The sequence below is a fragment of the Pithys albifrons genome, chromosome 10, assembly GCF_047495875.1.
Source record: "Pithys albifrons albifrons isolate INPA30051 chromosome 10, PitAlb_v1, whole genome shotgun sequence".
Taxonomy (NCBI): Eukaryota; Metazoa; Chordata; class Aves; order Passeriformes; family Thamnophilidae; genus Pithys; species Pithys albifrons.
The window spans coordinates 33,038,878-33,057,859 of record NC_092467.1 but is presented as its reverse complement, the minus strand read 5'-3'; the positions used below and the strand labels follow the sequence as shown (position 1 = coordinate 33,057,859).

The 18,982-nt window shown below is 51.9% G+C and overlaps 1 protein-coding gene across 3 annotated transcripts in view; it reads left to right on the top strand.

Annotated features, from left to right (window-relative positions):
* Positions 1 to 12,479: 12,479 nt before the first annotated feature.
* DEPDC1 (DEP domain containing 1) overlaps positions 12,480 to 18,982 on the top strand; it is a 15,788-nt gene continuing 9,285 nt past the window's right edge. For 2 of the 3 annotated variants that reach the window (XM_071565311.1, XM_071565307.1), the window contains exons 1-7: positions 12,480 to 12,730; positions 13,689 to 13,981; positions 14,553 to 14,697; positions 15,329 to 15,447; positions 16,865 to 16,995; positions 18,137 to 18,184; positions 18,872 to 18,982. The exon at positions 18,872 to 18,982 is cut by the window's right edge and continues 30 nt beyond it. In XM_071565311.1, the coding sequence (XP_071421412.1) occupies positions 12,488 to 12,730; positions 13,689 to 13,981; positions 14,553 to 14,697; positions 15,329 to 15,447; positions 16,865 to 16,995; positions 18,137 to 18,184; positions 18,872 to 18,982 (1,090 nt within the window). In that variant the 5' untranslated portion in view covers positions 12,480 to 12,487. The remainder of the gene's footprint in view (positions 12,731 to 13,688; positions 13,982 to 14,552; positions 14,698 to 15,328; positions 15,448 to 16,864; positions 16,996 to 18,136; positions 18,185 to 18,871) is intronic. The other variant, XM_071565310.1, reaches the window with a different exon arrangement.

Genomic DNA, 18,982 nt, shown 5'->3' with positions numbered 1-18,982 from the left:
CCATAAATATCCGGAGGGACCAACCACCCAGGAGACATCATTCAGAAAAATAAGGAAAAGGAACTGAAAGCAATGGCAAAGAGGAGCTGCCAAGTATTTTTATAACACCCTTTTGCTTGAATTTGTTTATGTGGGCTTGAAAGACTGTCTGAAATGGCTTTGCTTGATTTGTTCTTTGGTTTGTCCTTAAAACATCCGGAATGCCAATATTAGCCTGGGTTTTGAGAAATTCTTCAATTCTTTTTAAGCCAAGCCTTAAGCAAAGATGTTGGATTTTTAGCAAAGCCTTTCTTTCTCTGAAATGTTAATTACCATCTGAAGTGGAAAAATTAGGAGAAAAAAGGCAAAAAGCAGAAAACCTTGATATTTTCCTCTCAACTTGCCTCTTTTAAGCACAGAATTTTCACTCCCTTTCTTCTTGAAACTTTATCTGCACGTATTTTCTCAGGTTTTTGGAGCTCAGACACCTCAGAAGTTGAAAATAAACAGTTCTGCCCCTCCAATCCTTTTTCCAGCTGCCAATATCTAATCCATCACCTGCCCCAACTTAAGGGAGCTGACAGAGCCCTATTTGACTTACTGAGAAATTCAATAACCAAGGAAATATTCTCAATATTCCCATGATCTGTCAGGATAAAGACCCATTCTCACAATCCTTTGCTTTGTTGGAAATGCCTCATCGATTCTGGAAAACCCCCTTGGACTGGTGGAATTTCAGGCTGTGATCTCTCCTTTTTTGTGCAAGGCAAGTGCTAACGAGCTCCTCAGCTAATTGGACACTAAAAACTCCCTCTGGGACTGCCCCTTCCCAACTCCCAGCCCTTCTCCCTTCCCAACAACAGGGTGAGCACCAGAACCAGCAGCAGGTTATAAATGAGGGATGAAAGGACGACACGGGGGCTGACCCGGCCCCTTCATCTGCAGGTCTGAGAAACACCTGCAGGGCAAACAATTCCCATCCCTCCCGAGGGCTCCTGGGCAGCTCCAGGCTGGAAATGAGAGCAGCAGCCCCGCCCTGGAGCCGGGAAGGAGCTGCATCACCCCTGAAGTTTCTTAGGGAAAGTTTTCTTCTGAAAAGCTTAAGAGAGGATTTGCTTGGAGAGAGGATGTGCCACTGTGGCGTGACTAACTCCAGCTAATCCAGGTTTATCCCAGCTGTGCCTGCACATCCTGCAGGAAGGACATGGCAGAGTGCCAGCTGGGCAGGCAGGGAGGGACCCCCTCAGGGGAGAGCCCTGCCCACCCCCTGGCTCTGCACTCACCCCATGGAGCTCATCCCTGCTGGGTCCCACGGGAATCTGCAACCCTGATGTCACCCCAGCTTTGGGTCACAACCACAGAACGGTTTGGGTTGGGAGGGACCTCTGGAGATCATCTGTCCACGTGGGAAAAGCTGAAAGGTGCCCAGAGCCCACAGGAGTGGCAGGTGCACACTCAGAGGATGCCACTGCCAACCCCACCTTGTGCCTGTGCCCTCAGCACCCCCCTGGGCATTCCCAGTGCCAGGAAATGTGCCAGTTCATTTTGAGCCCAGGCTGGGCACACCCAGAGGTGCAGAGGGCTCTGCTCTGGGCTGGGTGCTGGTGGAGGGGGCACAGCTGCCCCCAGACCCACCGTGCCACCCACGAGTCCTGCACCAGGCACAGAGACCAATGTCCTTCAGGATCCCCCCACAGCTGCAGTGCCAGCACAGAGGGAATGGCTTCCCACTGCCAGAGGGCAGGGAGAGAGGGCATATTGGGAAGGAATTCCTGGCTGGGAGGGTGGGCAGGCCCTGGCACAGGTGCCCAGAGAAGCTGTGGCTGCCCCATCCCTGGCAGTGTCCCAGGCCAGGCTGGAGCCACCTGGGCTGGTGGGAGGTGTCCTTGCCCATGGCAGGGGTGGCACTGACTCATCTTTAAGGTCCCTCCCAACCCAACCCATCCCACAGTTTCTATGATTCCATGATTTCACAGCCATGGAGTAAATGCACCATTCTCTGCTTGATGCAGCTTTTGGAACTCCCTTTCCCTCTGGGCTCCCTCTCCAATTTAGGCTTGGCAGTAACACCTTCTAGGTGGGGACTCAACTCTCCTGTGGGGTTTGAGGAGCTCTCAGCCCCTCCCATGGGGACAAAGGATCTCCAGAGGTCCCTTCCAACCCTGACTAACCCTGAAACCAGAGCTCTTCATGCTCATTGGGCTGGAGCTGCTCGGGCTGGGCTGTGCCCCAGCAGCCACATCTGCCCTGCTGCCAAAGCCAAAACTTCCCCATCCACACCCTAATCCCACAATAAATAACCTTCCTTGCAAATAAAGCCATTGCCAAGCAGGAGCCTCTCTGGCTCTGCTCTGCTCAGCTGAATAATTTGCTGGGCCTGAATTACTAGAGCCTGTATTAAATGTTGAGATTATTGAACATGTGCTTGTACTGAATTAATCTTTCATGGCTCCCGGGGCCCATGTGGGCTGCCTGTTCTCCTGGAGTGCTTCAGCTCCATGGAAACCTTGGGTGATATTTGCTCCTAATTGCATGAATGGCTGACAGATAAGAGAGCAGCACCAGGAGCTGAGGAATTTGGAGGAGCTGCTTCTCTTGGGTTCATTTCTTTTCAAACCTGGCACCATCTGCCCTTGTCCTTTCTAATTTCAGGAGGCTTTAATGGCAGCAGGTAAAGTATCTGTGGGACACACGGTGTGTAATTACCTCAACTACAGCCCTTTGAACTTGGGGAGTATTTCAGTCAAGAAAGAAAATAATAATAAATAAAAAACCTAAAGAAATGTTTTTTTCCCTTTTAATTCTGTAAGTAACCACTCCCTGGATTTGGGATTGTCAAGAGGAGGGTGTTTAAGCACCATTATCCAAAACCACTGTCAGCAAATACAGGTTGCTTGTTGTAAATCAGCTTTTTGTATTTCTCAGGCTAAAACTGTTTGGTGTGTTGTAGGACAGAGCCCCAGAAATCCCTGAGCATTATCAGATAATGAGGCAGGTTTGCAGAGTGCCTTTCCTGCAGCCTGGTTTGTGCTGCCTGACTCACTCCCAGGAGTGATTATGGGATGCAGATCAGACCTGTTCCTTCAGACATCAGAAATCATCTCAGGAGTTTCACTGAACTGCACAAAGTTTTTTATAAGAGCAGAGAATCAAGTGTTATTTCCCCAAAGCTGAGGCTCAGACTCAGCCCTAATTAAGCACCAGTTTAACCCCATGTTCTGAATCTCATCTGTCCCCATTTAATGTTCCTGGGACCCACAGCTCCTCCAAAGTTTTCTGGGCACTTTAAGCATCATTAAAATGCTGTCAAGACACTTCACTGGTTTCAGTCAGGGATCATATGGATGATGTGACCTCTGCCTACAGGGGGGAGGTGAGGCAGGGAGCCCATTTCAGAGCAGGTGACAAAGGGACAGGTTTGAGAGCTGACACCACCTCATGGTGGGCCCACTTGCCTCAGTCTCTGCCAGAACTCACCAGGAGTCCTTACACAAGAAACCAAATTATATTAATTCCATCTATCATTATCATCAGCAGAAACTTCCAGGGTAACTCTTTTTGTGTTTGGTTTTATTAAATGAGGTGGACTGGAGCCCAACACCAAGTTTGAACTGAGGCAGTTCTGAAGTCCTGAGTGTGAGTTCACACCCAGTTTGTGTCTGTGCACATGCTGGAATAGGCAGCAGTAAAGGCTGGATCTCCCCAGGCACTCCCATTCCCAGTGTCCCAAAGCCAGGACTCCTCTGCTGCCACAGAGGGGCAGGATCTCCACAGAGCCTTCAGGAGGAGCAAACTGCAGCTCCCCACATGCCAAACTGCCCTTCAGGTGCTCATGTGCCAAGGGAAGAGGGATTTTTTTCCTAAATAGCCCAACCAGAAAACTTTCCATCAGACCAACAAGCAAGTTCTGGCAATAGTTAAACTGTGCTTGTTTATCCTGAGTGCCCAGGATTGCAGGTGAACACCCATTTAGGAGCTGCCATCCTTCATGGAAGGGCTTCCCAGTTTCTTAAAATGTATAGAACCCCAGACTGGTTTGGGTTGGGAGGAACCTCAAAGCCCCTCCAGTGCCACCCCTGCCATGGGCAGGGACACCTCCCACCAGCCCAGGCTGCTCCAAGCCCTGTCCAGCCTGGCCTGGGACACTCCCAGGGATGGGGAGTCCACCCTGGGCTCTATTTCATCTGTATGATCTGAAGGCTTCAGAAGCTGAACTTGCCCAATTTCTGCTCAGAACACAAGTTCAAAGTGCTGCCCAGAGTTTAACTCGCACTGAGATCAAGAGGCACTGAAGGTACAACCTGCACCTGCTTTGAGTTCAGGATTAGTGTAAATTCTGGGTGGCTTTGTCTGATCTCAAGGCAGGAAGTGCTTAACACTCTGTGGAGCTTCTGCCCAGCCTGAATGGAGATCATGGACTTAGGGAGCAGTTCTCGGAGCTCCTCACACCCCTCCTTCATAGTAAAGTTACTGCCCTGCAAACAAGCACCTTAATCACTGAATCCCAGAATCCCTGAGGCTGGAAAAGCCCTCCCAGCCCCTGGAGCCCACCCTGTGCCCGATGCCCACCTTGGCAAAGCCCTCCCAGCTCCTGGAGCCCACCCTGTGCCTGATGCCCACCTTGTCCCCCAGCCCTTGGCACCTCCAGGGCTGGGCACTCCAAACCTCCCTGGGCAGCCCCTTCCAGTGTCTGGCCACCCTTTCCAGACAGAAATTCCTCCTGATGTCCAGCCTAAACTTCCTCTGGCACAACTTGAGGCCTGTCCCTGTGTCCTGGGGCAGAGCCCAACCCCCCCTCCCCGGCTCCCCCTCCTGGCAGGGATTGCAGAGCCAGAATGTCCCCCCTGAGCCTCCTTTTCTCCAGGCTGAGCCCCCCCAGCTCCCTCAGCCCCTCCTGCTGCTCCAGCCCCTTCTCAGCTCCCTCAGCCCCTCCTGCTGCTCCAGCCCCTTTCCAGCCCCATTCCCTGCCCTGGCCATGTTCCAGCCCCTCGGTGTCTCTTGCCACGAGGGGCCCAGAGCTGTCCCCAGGATCTGAGATGTGTCCTCAGCAGGGCCAGCACGGGGACAGTCCCTGCCCTGGGGCTGTGCCCACACTGGGGCTGGCACAGCCCAGGGGCCATTGGCCTTCTTTCCCCCCTGGGCTCACCTCCAGCTGCTGTCACCAGCACCCCCAGGGCTCTTCCCAGATTTCCAGCCATTCTTCCCCCAGCCTGGAGCGCTCCACGGGGTTGTTGTGACCCAAGTGGAAGACCCAGCACTTGCCCTTGTTCCATCCTGCCCAGATCCCTCTGCAGAGCTCCCTGCCCTCCATCAGGTCAATCCCACCCAGAGCATCAACAACCCCCTGCTCTGGCCCCTTTGGGTGGACCAGGGCAGTCCATGGGCACCTGTGACAGACACTGGGGCTGGAAACCCACCCAGCTGGCACTGCCAACCCACAGCTCCCTCAGATTCCTCTCTGGCTCTCCAAGTGTGGGTAGTTGGGCACGTTTCCATCAGCACCAGTCACGTTTCCATCAGATCAGTTCTCAGCATATTACTCCAGTTCTGGCACTGCTCCATCTGCACACACACATATCCAGCCTAAAATTAGAGGTGTTGGGAGTGTGTTATCCAGGGGGAAAACGGGCTGAAAAGAATGGGTGCCAAGCTCCTTACAGATGGGGCTGGGTGGATTTCCTGGTGGGGAGATTGCTCAGCACCAAGGACTGGCTCTTCTGGAGGAGTCCTTGGTGAGAAAACCTTTGCTGTCTCATTACTGCTCCCTTTCCACCACAGGTGGGAAAGAGATCGCCTGTAATTCTTCAGCACAAGCCCAGAGGGGAAAGAAAAGCTTCACTTCCCTGAAGCAGCATTTAACCTGCAGTTCAGGCACTTGGCTGAGCTGGCTGAGAGCTCCGGGGTGGGGCGAGGACACGACCTCTCTGCCATGATCCCTCTGCTGCAAACTATTCTGCACAGGATGTTTTACTGCTCATAAATATTCACCAGGCCAGAAACAGAAGCTGAAGGGAAGCCAGGGCATGAATCTCTCAGCCTGGCTGAACACAGAGCCTGAACAGCTCAGCTGTGAAGGGAAAAGATGCACTTGAGGCACAAGCCTAAGGTGAGAGCAGGCAGACTTCAAAGCTGGACACAAAGGTTGGTATTCTTTAGGGAACACCATCAAATATGGTCCAAGGGGAGGTCTGGAGTTTTCTGTTGCTCTCTGGAACAGTTCCCAGCTCCGTCATGTTGGTCACTCTCCTTCCTCCATCCTTCCCTGGCTCTCTGGTCATTCACAGAATTCTCCCCAACCCAATTATTCCCACAGAAAGGACCAACCCTTCTCCTCCTCCTCCTCAGCTGCCACTCAACCTGGAGCAGCCCTGGAATTCCTTCCTGCTCCCAAACTCATCAGCTCAGTTAATGGTCGAGCAATTCTCTCCATCTGTTGAAATCTGCTCTTATTTTTAAGCTTTCTATTTGAATAAAATAACCTACTATTGCAGGAAGGTCATTGCAACAACAAGCTCTAACAATTTTAGAATATCGTCTCTTTTTCAGCCAGTGAACATTTATTTAAAAACTGTTGGCTAAAAACTGAATAGTTGTAATCTGATAGAAAGGAGAGCAGCTGATAACAGCATACAGTGACCTAGAAAAAATTCAAATTACTGACTTTTTGGCCACAGTTTGCAAAGAAATTAAGCACAAAAACTGCAGAAAGTTGAAATCCACCCAACAAAATCGAAGCCAACTCAGAGTAAATCACACTGTGGTGGAGCTGGGAGTCTGTGGTGGCAAACATGCCAGAGTGGCACTGGCAGGAGCAGGGCCTACCCTGAGGGTGGTGCTGCCCCAAACTCTGAACCTGCCCAGAATTGCCCTTTTTTAATGCATGTTGAAATTTAATTCCATATTAATGCACAAGTGCACGTGTGAGCAGCAGCCACTGCAGGAACCAGCACAGGGGCAGGCAGAGCGTGGAATTAGGGAATGGTTTGGGCTGGGAGGGACCTCCAAGCCACCCAGTGCCACCCCTGCCATGGCAGGGACACCTCCCACTGTCCCAGGGTGCTCCAAGCCCTGCCCAGCCTGGCCTGGGACACTCCCAGGGCTGGGGCAGCCACAGCTTCTCTGGGCACCTGTGCCAGCACTGCAGTGACTGCCCCCTGACTGCCTCAGGAAAACAGAATTCCCCAGGGACAGCTCCCTAAGAGCAGCTCCCATTGCTATTTCCTTCTGGCCAAGGAGCTGCTCCATTTCCAAGTGGCACAAAATCAGAGGATTATTTCAAGGTCAGCAGTTTCCAGTGCCCATGGAAGCCCAAACAGAAGCGGCACCTGCCCCCAAAACTGATTTCCAGCACAAAAGCAGCTTCAGAGCAAAACTGAAATGGGATGGAAGAGCCCCCACCACATCACTCTTGGTTTGTTCCACCAGCTGGAGTCAAGTTGGGTTTTCTTTTGTGCTGTGGCCTTTTGGTTTAGTTTTGGTTGTTGGTTTTAGTTGCTCCTCAAGCTGCTGATCCAAACCCCAGCCTGTGAGCACAGGCTGCCAAAGATTCACAGCTTTCAAGGGCTTTCCAATTACCTTTCTGCCAGGCTTTGGCCACTTCCCAGACTTCCAGGAAGCATTTCATAGCCTTACAAGGCCTGCAAGATGCTTGGCCAAGGAGACCTGGACTGCCAGGAGGTACTTCAGGAGCTCAGGGACCACACAGAGCAGCTCCCAGTGCCTGTAACCCCATCCCTGGGCAGGACAAGGTGCCAAGCAAGGCCCCTTTGCCCATTTAAACCTCTGCAATGTGAATTAAACTGATCTATTCCTCACAGCAAAGGCTTAAACCACCTTCACACAAACAAAAGCATTCACTTTATAAAATAATGACTCAGAGTGTTCCTAAGTTCTCTTGAGGGAAAAAAAAGGCACATTTTCCCCCACCATGGGAACAAAGTAGCACTAAAGGGAAAAAATTCCAGGGGGAAACAAATTCCTGGAATGCCTGGGAAGTTGGCAACAGCAGCCTTGCTCGTCCACACGAACATTGATGCCATGCTGTGATCACAGCCCGACAGGAAAATTGCGTGAACGATTATCACGATCAACATGTTGTCGCTGAGCTGCGTTCGACAAACCGAGCCATTCCCACCGCTCCGGCTGCTCCTGGAAGGAGCTTCCCGGGAAAACTTCCAGGGGAAAGGCAACACCACCACCGTGTGGAGGCATCAGGGAGAGGGAGGACACGGGAGGGCAGGACTTGGAGGGTTGTTCCTCAGACATCCTGCAGAGGATCCCACATTCCCTTGGCCTGGCACTCCCTGCCTGTAGGAAAAGTCCCTCTCCCTCCTCTGTTAATCCCCCGCCTGGTTTTGATACCGATTCCTTTATCCCAAGCGGCCGATTTTCAAAGCTTTCCTCCACATCTCATGCCAGGAGCAGGATGGACACCCAGCCCACACCCAGGGAATAAGGAGGCAGTTTGGGAATCAGCTTCCCAGACACCTCAGCAGAAAGTTGTCTTTGGAAAGACCATGGACTATTCCCAAGGACAATTTGTGCTCTGCGTTTCCTGGATATGTTCTCCTACTGGTTTTCCAAGCTGTTTGGACCCCCCAAGCCTTTGGAGTAGGTCAGGAGAGAGCTGTGTTGTACATTTTCCCTTCAAACAGCGCGGCCTCAGCACAGCAAAGAGCAGCAGGAACGAGCTGAAGGTGCAAAACCTGCTCACCCTGGAGCTGGAGCCCTCTGGGCACCACGGGATATCCAGGAAAATCCTGGGAAAACATCTCGGTAAATGTTTACTTGTCTTTCCCAGTGCACAGAGCAGCTTTTCCCTCGCTTCCTGCCAACAGTCCCGGTTTAACCTGCCCACAGCTGCCCCTTCCACTGGAGACACATTTGCATTTCAGAGGCTCAGTGAAGCACCACAAACCATCGAGATAAATGCCCAAAACACGGATAATTGCCACATTTCCTCCCTGCTCCCAAAGCAGCACAATGAAACCCTCCTCTGGGCATTCTCCCCTTCTAATTGCCTTTCCCTCCCAGCCAGGAGTTGGGAACACACATGGGAAAAGCTCCACGCTCCAATGTGCCCCCTCCTTTGAGCGACCGCCCCGCACTCAAAGCATTTTAATGGGTTTGTACAGATGGTCGGGACCAAAGGAAGGAGTTGGTTACAAAATGTTTGGAGTAAAGCAATGAGCGGAGTTGGGAGGGCAAGCGAAATGAGGCTGGGCGTGAGCAGCAGGTGCTGCGCTTCTGTGGGAGAATGGAGCTGCTGGAGCCCCTCGGGAGGGGATGGGCACAGCTAGCACAGCTGGCACCGAAAGGCAACGCGTTGGCAGCAGCTGCCCCAAAGGAGCCTCTCCCAGCCCAGCATCGCTGAGACCGCACCCAGCTGGGTTGGGGGTTAATTAACTAGTTTGGTGGGCAAGGGAACCAGGCAGAAAACTCCTGTGTCTGAACCAACTGCTCGTTCAAGGGCTAAAATCCATTTTCTTTCCAAGTCCAGGAGTGATTCAATCAAACCTGTGGGAAGGAGCAGCCCCACGGAAGGCAAACGTTGCCTTTTTTCCAATGAAATACCGTTGATGTAAATGCTTTGCATCCCAAGGACGGGTATTCAGCTACCAGAGCAGTCCTGACTCTGCCGTCACACGCAACAGGAACCCACAGTTTGCACCTTCCCTTCTAAAATCCACCTCGGGAGCGGATGTGACACATTCTATTCATCCCGATTCCCTCCCAGAAAGGCAACAAATTGATTTAACTCCCACACGCTCAGCTGGTTTCCCTCTGTTTCATTTGATTCAGAAAGTAAAAGCTTGTCCACCCTTCCTGGATGAGGCTGTTGGATAATTTGAGGCACATTTCAGTTTTTATCACATATTTTCCAAGCTCTCTTAGATTAGCACAGGTAAGAACAGCAACAGGCACTGATGAACCCATAAAACACCCAAATAACTTATTATTATTATTATAACTCTGATTTTTTTCAGATAAAAAAATTATTCTCCAGAGGAATTCCCTCCTGTTTGGGGCTGGATCCCATTCCATGGAAAAAAGTAGTACTGGAGTGACTTCAGAATTCAGCCAAGCCAGCAAGAAGCAAACTCAGCTGAATCCCTTCAGTAAATTACACTTAACATCCACTATTTAATTAAATCTTAAGCCAAACGACTCGGGGAGAAAAAGCACAAGATAATTAACATATCACGACACAGGATATAAAAACCCTTTGACAAGCTAATAAATAATATAGCAAAGGCAGAGGAAAAGGGTTCTAAATTAGGATTGGCTCCCAAGTACCTCAAGCCCACTCTGCCTACATTAATTAATTGTGTTTGAAGCCAGGCCAGCTCATGTCCACACATGCAAAGGCTTTCCCCAAAGCCAGAGCTGCAGAGACTTCATGCCAATACTCAGTCTCAGGTGTGGCTGCTGAATTCAGTATTTCCATGGCATTTTTGGACTTGGCATCTCTGAGTCACATTAAAAATAAAGCAGTTTTCATTAAAGGCACAGCCTTCACCCACCCAGACTGTTCCAAGCACTGCTTGTTAATTATAGATGAAACATTCCTGCAAGACTTGGTGCTTGAAACTAACCCAAATAAATGGAATTTGGTGTTCCTGAGTCACAGGCCACACAACCCCCACATCTGAATCGTTTGTGTGTGTTGATCAGAGCAATTTTCTCTTCAAAGTGCTCCTTGTGCTCATCCCCTATAGGGGTGTAAATAAAGTTCATGTCACAGCCCCTCCTACTATGAACAGTTACACACCATCCTCTCATCCACTTGATCATTTTTATCCTCTCAAGGTCATTAATAACGAGTAGAATATTGTGAATTATTTCTCCACTAGGTGCTCAAACCACTCCTTCTCTACATGTTTACTCAGCTCAGAATTTAGAGCTATTTACACTCTAAGAGATATTTACAGCCTTGAAGTAATAACACAAAGACAAATTAAGTTTCTAAAAGGTTAAGGGACTGCTCAGACATTGTATTATTCAAGATTTCAAGGTTTCAAACACAACCCACATATTTTATAAGCCACTGGAAAAGAGCCACTCAGAAGTTACATTGGAAAAACAGGACTAAGAGGAGCAATGGAATAAAAGAACATTTTCCTACCTGGTGGCAGGATGGATTCTCTCCTCAGGGGTCACTCCTGGAGGGAGAGCTCTGTCAGGAACATCCAAGCAGAGCCAGGGCAGGAAATACACCTTAATCCCTGGGGTCAGTTCTGTCAGCCCTGGGGAGGGGGCTGAGCTCAGCCTGCAGGTGGGACCAAACTGGGCAGCAGAGCAGGGACAGAGGGGCACGTCCTGGGCACCTCCGGGGGCTCCTGGTGCCTCCTGGGATGGTGGGGAAACGCAGGGATCACCATGGAAATGGAGTGAGGGTGTTCCTGCTGTCCTGGGGCAGCAGGACAAGGTGCTGAGGGAAAAAGTAACAGAGCTCAGGTTGCTTGAGCTTGGGGGGCACTGAGAATTCCTCAGGGATATGGAGCCATTGGAGAGTGCCCGAAGGAGGGACACGGGGATGGGGCACCGTGTGAGGGCACTGAGGGCACTTGGTGTGATCAGCTGGAGAGGAGGAGACTGAGGGGAGACCTCAGTGCAGGGACACCTTCCTTGGGAGGGGCAGAGGAGGGGCAGGCACTGAGCTCTGCCCTGTGGGACCAGGGACAGCACCCAGGGGATGGCTGGAGCTGTGCCAGGGCAGGGACAGCACCCAGGGGATGGCTGGAGCTGTGCCAGGGCAGGGACAGGGCACAGGGAATGGCTGGAGCTGTGCCAGGGCAGGGACAGGGCACAGGGAATGGCTGGAGCTGTGCCAGGGCAGGGACAGGGCACGGGGAAAGGGCTCGAGCTGTGCCAGAGCAGGGACAGCACCCAGGGAATGGCTGAAGCTGTGCCAGGGCAGGGACAGCACCCAGGGAATGGCTGGAGCTGTGCCAGGGCAGGGACAGGGCACAGGGAATGGCTGGAGCTGTGCCAGGGCAGGGACAGCACCCAGGGGATGGCTGGAGCTGTGCCAGGGCAGGGACAGGGCACAGGGAATGGTTGGAGCTGTGCCAGGGCAGGGACAGCACCCAGGGGATGGCTGGAGCTGTGCCAGGGCAGGGACAGGGCACAGGGAATGCCACACATGGCCGGGTCTGTTCACACCCTCCGGGGCTCCCGAGGCGCTGCCGGACCGCACCTCCACCCCTAGGGCGGCTCTCACAGCACGGTAATGACTGTAAGGAGCTAACTGAGACTAATTGATTACTGCTAAGTAATTAGGTGCCGTTGGGCAATCACCGCCCGCAGGACTCGAACTCGCAGCCCCTCAGACCCCGCCCTCAGGCCCCGCCCCGCCCTCAGACACCTCCCCTCAAGCGTCACGTGCCCGCCCCTCCCTCGCCGCGTGCCCCGCTCGCCCAATGGGCGGCCGCGGCTCATTCGAACGGCGGCGGCCGTTGGGACGGGCGGGCCGGCAGGGGGCGCTGTGCGGGGCGGAGGGGCCGCAATGGCGGGGCCGGGAGAGGGAGAGGGACAGGGACCATCGGGATTGGGATTGGGATTGGGACCGGGACAGGGATCGGGACAAGGACAAGGACAGGAACCGCGATCGGGACCGGGATCGGGACAAGGACAAGGACAGGAACCGCGATCGGGACCGGGACCGGGATCGGGACAAGGACAAAGACAAGAGCCGCGATCGGGACCGGGACCAGGCCCGCACCAGGGCCCGTACCGCGCCACGCGGCTGGTGAGCAGCGGGAGCGGGGCGGGGGCGCGGTGGGACAGGAGGTGGCCCTGCCCCTCGTGACTGCTGTCGCGACACGTGGGTGCCCTGGGACACCCTGCCTGCTCTCGCGACACGTGGGTGCTCAGGGATACATTTCTCCCCCCCCCCTCACCCCGTGCCTGCTGTCGCGACATGCGGGTGCCCAGGGATACGCCCCTCCGTGCCCGCTGCTACGATATACGGGTGCCCAGGGATACATTTCCCCCCACACCCGCCCACTGTTGCGATATACGGGTGCTCTGGGATACACCTCCCACTCGTGCCTGCCGTCACAATATACGGGTGCCCTGGGACCCCCTGCCCACTGTCACGATATACAGGTGCCCTGAGATACATCCTCCCATGCCCACTGTCACGATATCCGGGTGCTCTGGGACGCCCTGCCCTCTGTCACGATATCCAGGTGCCCTGTGACACCTTACCCGCTGTCACGACATAGAGGTGTCCTGGGATCCCCTCTCTGCTGTCACTATATAGGGCTGCCCAGGGACACACATCCCCCCGCCCACTGTCCCGACACCCGGGTGTGCTGCCCCTCCGTGCCCCGCTCAGCGCGCTGTCCCCGCTGGCCCGACTGTCCCCGCTGTCCCCGCTCAGCGCGGTGTCCCCGCTGTCCCCGCTCAGCGCGGTGTCCCCGCTGTCCCCGCTCAGCGCGCTGTCCCCGCTATCCCCGCTGTCCCCGCTCAGCGCACTGTCCCCGCTGTCCCCACTCAGCGCGCTGTCCCCGCTGTCCCCGCTCAGCGCGCTGTCCCCTCTGTCCCCGCTGTCCCCGCTGTCCCCGCTGTCCCCTCTGTCCCCGCTGTCCCCTCTGTCCCCGCTGGCCCCTCTGTCCCCGCTGTCCCCGCTCAGCGCGCTGTCCCCGCTGTCCCCTCTGTCCCCGCTGTCCCCGCTCAGCGCGGTGTCCCCGCTGTCCCCGCAGTGGGCTGAGCTGACGCGCCAGTTCCGGGCCGGGATGCCGCTCCGGAGCCACCGGCAGGGCCTGCGGCGACACGGGCGCTGCTTCAGCGCCGCCGAGGCCGCGGACTGGCTGCACCGGGCGCTGCGCTCCGGCATCGCCACCGCCACCGGCCCCGGCCCCGGCCCCCGCGGGCACGACGTGAGCAGGGAGCAGGCGGTGCAGCTGCTCAGGAAGTTCCTCAAGCACCACATCATCGAGGACATCAAGGGCAGGTGGGGAGATGAAAACCTGGAGGACAACGGTGCCCTGTACAGGTAGGGACGTGAGAACCACCACGGGGAGAATTAATTTGGGTTTAAAACGCTCCAAACTGGGTTGGGCCAGAATTGTAATGACTAGTGTTGTTTTGCTGCACTGTTTCCCTCTGACTCTCAGTCAGACCATGCAGGGTGTCCCCAGGGCTGTGTCTGTGCCTTTGGCTGTCCAGGCTTTCCCTGGAATACTCACTGCACTCCAGTGCCCTGGAGGGGAGCCAGGCAGTGCTCTGTACCAGCTCCCTGCTGTGTTTATTGCTCCTGTACCTTTTACAGAAAGTCTGAGTGGGAAACGGAGCCAAACAGCTCTGAAATGAAAGATGTTAATGGCCCTCACTTCTCAAATCCTGTGCTCAGTGCTCTGTAAACATCTGAGCATCCTCACCAAGAAAAATAGCCCATACCTAATTTATCATATAATAAAAAAAAAATCAGTGTTTTCCTTCTTCCTTTGCCAAGTCTCTTCATAACCTTGAGGAGTCACACTGGTAGGGAATCACTGCTTTGGTTAAATAACTTACTTTATTTCTAATCTATTCTGCATGTATTTCATGTCTCCCACCCATTACAGGTTTCCTTCAGCATCTCCAGTTAAACCTCTACCAAGCCCACCAAGAGAGAACTCAGAAAACCTCCCTACAGACAAAGAAAAACTTTTTAAACTGCCCCATTTGTCCAAGAGGACTCTGAAAAAACAGGAGATATTTAAGTCTCTGGTAATGACTCCTGTTTCTGTAATTGCAGTTGTATTGTCTTTATTCTTTAAAAACATAAAACTAGAAACAATCAGCTTTTAGTGCTGCTGTTCTGTTGTGGCATCTTCCCTTCCAGCTTGAGAAATAATTTGGTAGTTAAGAAATAAGAAATATTAAGAAATTAATCAGTGTGGGAGGGTTTTCTTTTTGTTTGGAAGGACTGGGAGGGCTGGAAGGTGCAGCTCTAGAAATGGCCTGGATGAAATTCAATACACTTTTTTGAGGGACAAATAAAAGACAGAAATGACTTAACTGGTCAGCTTTTTAAAGAATTTGAATGTGTGTTTGGCCCTTTCTTTGTTTGAGATTTGTGTGTGCATAAATTCTGCATTGAGATTCCACTCCTAAAGGAGGATAATTCCCTTACAAATGCATCTGGGTGTGAGATGTTTTTAAGTGGGTAATTTGGGGATTTGATCAGGTCTTCTTTCAGTGTCCTCTTTTCCTTTTCTAGTTGTTTGCTTGCATTTCAGTGTGAAGGTTATTCCTTGGGTCAGGTGGGATTTATTGTTCCACAGAATGCCCTTTACTTCTGATTCCAGTTTTTATTGAAGAGTCCTCTTTATCTTACAGTATAAACACTCATTTTCAGGAAAACCTAGGAAAAACCAAACCTGATGTAACAAAAGAAGACAAGGAAGACACTCTACAAAGGAAGGAAATAAGCCAGGAATATGTGAAGGAAACTTGGAGGAACATCATTCTGATACAGTAAGTCATAAATTACAAATAATGGAACCTTCCCATGGAAGTGCTTTGGGTATGAAATATCCCAGTCAACCTTTTAAGTGGAATATTTTTGCTGATTATTAAGTGGAATATTTTTGCTGATTATACATAGGATTCCCAAAGTGTTTATTAACATTGGATTGAATATTTTTGCTGACTGTTGTCTACATGGGATTCCCAATGTGTTTATTTACATTGGATTGTTGCATTTAAGGCATTTTTGATTCTTTGCTGTTGCTGAAGGATATTTTGAGTGCCACAGATGCTCTTCCTCACTGGCTGCTGCCCTTTGTCCCAGGGAAAAGCATGTCCTGGCAATGAGAGTTCACTAAACAGCAGATGAGCTTATGGAATCATAGAATGGATTGGGTTGGAAAAGACCTCTGAGATCATCAAGTCCAACCCTTGGTCCAACTCCAGTCCCTTTACCAGATCATGGCACTCAGTGCCACGGCCAAGCTCAGCTGAAAAACCTCCAGGGATGGGAAATCCACCCCCTCTCTGGGCAGCCCATTCCAATCCCTGAGCACTCTCTCTGCAAAGAATTTCTTCCTGATCTCCAATTTCCCCTGGCAGAGCTTGAGCCCATCGTGCCCCCTTGTCCTATTGCTGAGTGCCTGGGAGAAGAGACCAACCCCCACCTGGGCAGAACTTCCCTTCAGGGAGTTCCAGACAGTGCTGAGGTCACCTCTGAGCCTCCTCTTCTCCAGGCTGAACACCCCCAGCTCCCTCAGCCTCTCCCCACAGGGCTTGTGCTCCAGTCCCTTCTCCAGCCTCGTTGCTCTTCTCAGTTGGGTTGGAAGAGAACTCTGAGATCATAAAATCCAACCCTTGATCCAACCCCACTGTGATCACCAGCCCAGGGCACAGAGTGCCCTGGGCTGGTGATCACAGTAGGGTTGGATCAAGACATGTTGGATTCTCTGTCCCTGGAGGTGTTTAAGAGGACACTCAGTGCCACCTCCAGTCCCTTCTCCAGCCTCGTTGCTCTTCTCTGGCCCCGCTCCACCCCCTCAATGTCCTTCCTGAGCTGAGGGGCCCAGAACTGAACACAACACTCAAGGTGTGGCCTCCCCAAGGCAGAGTCCAGGGGAAGGGTCACTGCCCTGGCCCTGCTGCCACACTGTTCTTGATCCAGGCCAGGATCCCCTTGGCCTTCTTGGCCACCTGGGCACACTGTTGGCTCCTGTTGAGCTTCCTGTCCCTCAGTCCCCCCAGGTCCCTCTGCCTGGCTGCTCTCCAGCCACTCTGTGCCCAGCCTGGAGCGCTGCAGGGGGTTGGGGTGGCCAAAGGGCAGGACCCAGCACTTCTCAGCACGTGTTTTTGTGTAGATAAGAAAGGGGCTGGTTCTCCCCCATCCCCACCCCCCTTCAGGCAGCCCCTGCTCTTGCCCCCACAGCCTGCAGAGTGTCCTGGGCCTGCCGTCGCTGGAGGGGCTGGTGGAGCCAGCCCAGCTGGTGCCTGAGCACATCCTGTACAACATGAGCTGCACCAGCAAACACGGCGTGGTGGTGCTGCACAACAAGGCAGGTGAGCTCTGCTGCCCTGGGTGTGCCTGCTGGAATTGCTGCAGGAATTAATGAATGCATTTCATGGGCTGTCCTACCACAGGAGGGTTCAGTGTATTTGACTGAAGGTTTGTAGGTGTGTTGCATTCACTCTTTATGGAATAACAGAATCACAGAGTGGTTTGGGTTGGGAGGCACCTTAAAGATGAGTCAGTGCCACCCCTGCCATGGGCAGGGACACCTCCCACTATCCCAGGTTACTCCAAGCCCTGTCCAGCCTGGCCTTGGGCACTCTCAGGGATGGGGCAGGCACAGCTTCTCTGGGCACCTGTGCCAGGGCCTGCCCACCCTCCCAGAGAAAAATTTCCTTCCTAGCATGTGATCCAACCCTGCCTTCCTTCAACTTAAAGCCATTCCCCCTTGTCCTGTCAAAATTACGTGTATGGCAATATTTAAAATTAACTTTAAATTCCATCTTCTGCACTTGAGGTGTTACTTAATGCATGTGTGTGATGCCAAAGGGGTTTTTGTTCTGATTTTCACATTTTGTAGATTTTAGGAGCACAGTAGTTGTAGATTTTTAGAGGGTTAATATTTCTAACAGTTTCAGTTTAATGCCTTTCTATCACTACCCCGTCCCAGAACAGGGAGCTCAAATTCCTTTAGTTAATTAATCTTGTTTAGACTCCTTTCCAAGGTAAAGAGCTGAAGGATATCAGAAGGGCCACAGAATGAAACATAAACACAGGTCAGAGTGACCCAAAAGCCAGAACTGGATGAACTCCAAGAGACCTTTGTGTGCCTGAGGAAGAAGAGCTGATGAAGACAGAGGGTCTTGATGACCCCAGACCCAATTCCAGGGGTTGTACCAGGGGTTGGACCAGGGCTGGACTGAGAAATGTGTAAAGCAATGATTGGAGGGATCTTATTATAAAAGCCATGGAAACAAGAACTGAGGCACGTGGATGTCATCCTGTATTCCTGTGGGCTGTAGGCCCTGTGTTATTAAAGGACCTTTACTTTTTATCTTACCCTGCACTAACGTGCTCAAAGTCCTGTTTTTGGGGGGAAGGGCCATTCACAGCATCAGTGCCATTATTTGTGTTAGTCATTAAGTCTGTGGGTTTATGTATAAATCCTGTGCCTGTTTATTCATATTTTAGAAGACCTCCCTCACTGGGTGCTGTCAGCCATGAAGTGTCTCGCCTACTGTAAGTCACTGAACAGATTTTAAGTTCCAGAAACTTACTTTGAGAGCTGAAAGGGAAATATTTGTGTGTGTGAAGATCAGTTGGGATATTTGGCTTTGGCACTGGGTGAAACCTGTGTGTAGTTTCTTCTAATGTAGTTTTTTCAGGAGTAAAAGGACTTGCCTTTTCCAGTCACTGGCTTTGAGCTGGACCAAAACGTTTCCTACAATTCATGTTGATCTGGGGACATCAATTTTCTCTTAGGTTGGCTAAATCAACTCTAAATTAATTAGATGAGTGCCTCTCAAATGACATCAGAGATAATGAGCTCCTTTTCCATGTGCTGGTTCTACCACGAGTTTCCTCTTGCTCTTAGAACTTAGAGCTCCCTGTGGGAGAACTGGGATCCCTGTCCTTTGGAAAGGAAGGGAAATACTACAAGTCTGTTACTTTCTGAGGAACCTACAAAGGCCATAATGTTTTTATTTGTTTGTTTGTTTGTTCTCTTACTTGTTGAAACTGAGCACAACTCTTGAGTGGCTGCACTGTCTTTGCTTACAGATGGTGCTAAACACAATATTTGTGTATTGCTGACATAGTTATTTCCTTGTGAAACAGGAATAAACTGATGCTGATTTTCAAAAGTATCTTTTATAATGGAAATGTGACTTTTTTTTTGTTGAATTTTCTGTCTTCCCCTCTTTTCAGGGCCCAGAAACAATGACATGAGCCAAGCAACGTACAGTGGGTTTGAAAGGGACGTGTTCAGAACAGTTGCTGATTATTTTCTCAGTCTCCCTGAGCCATTACTGACTTTTG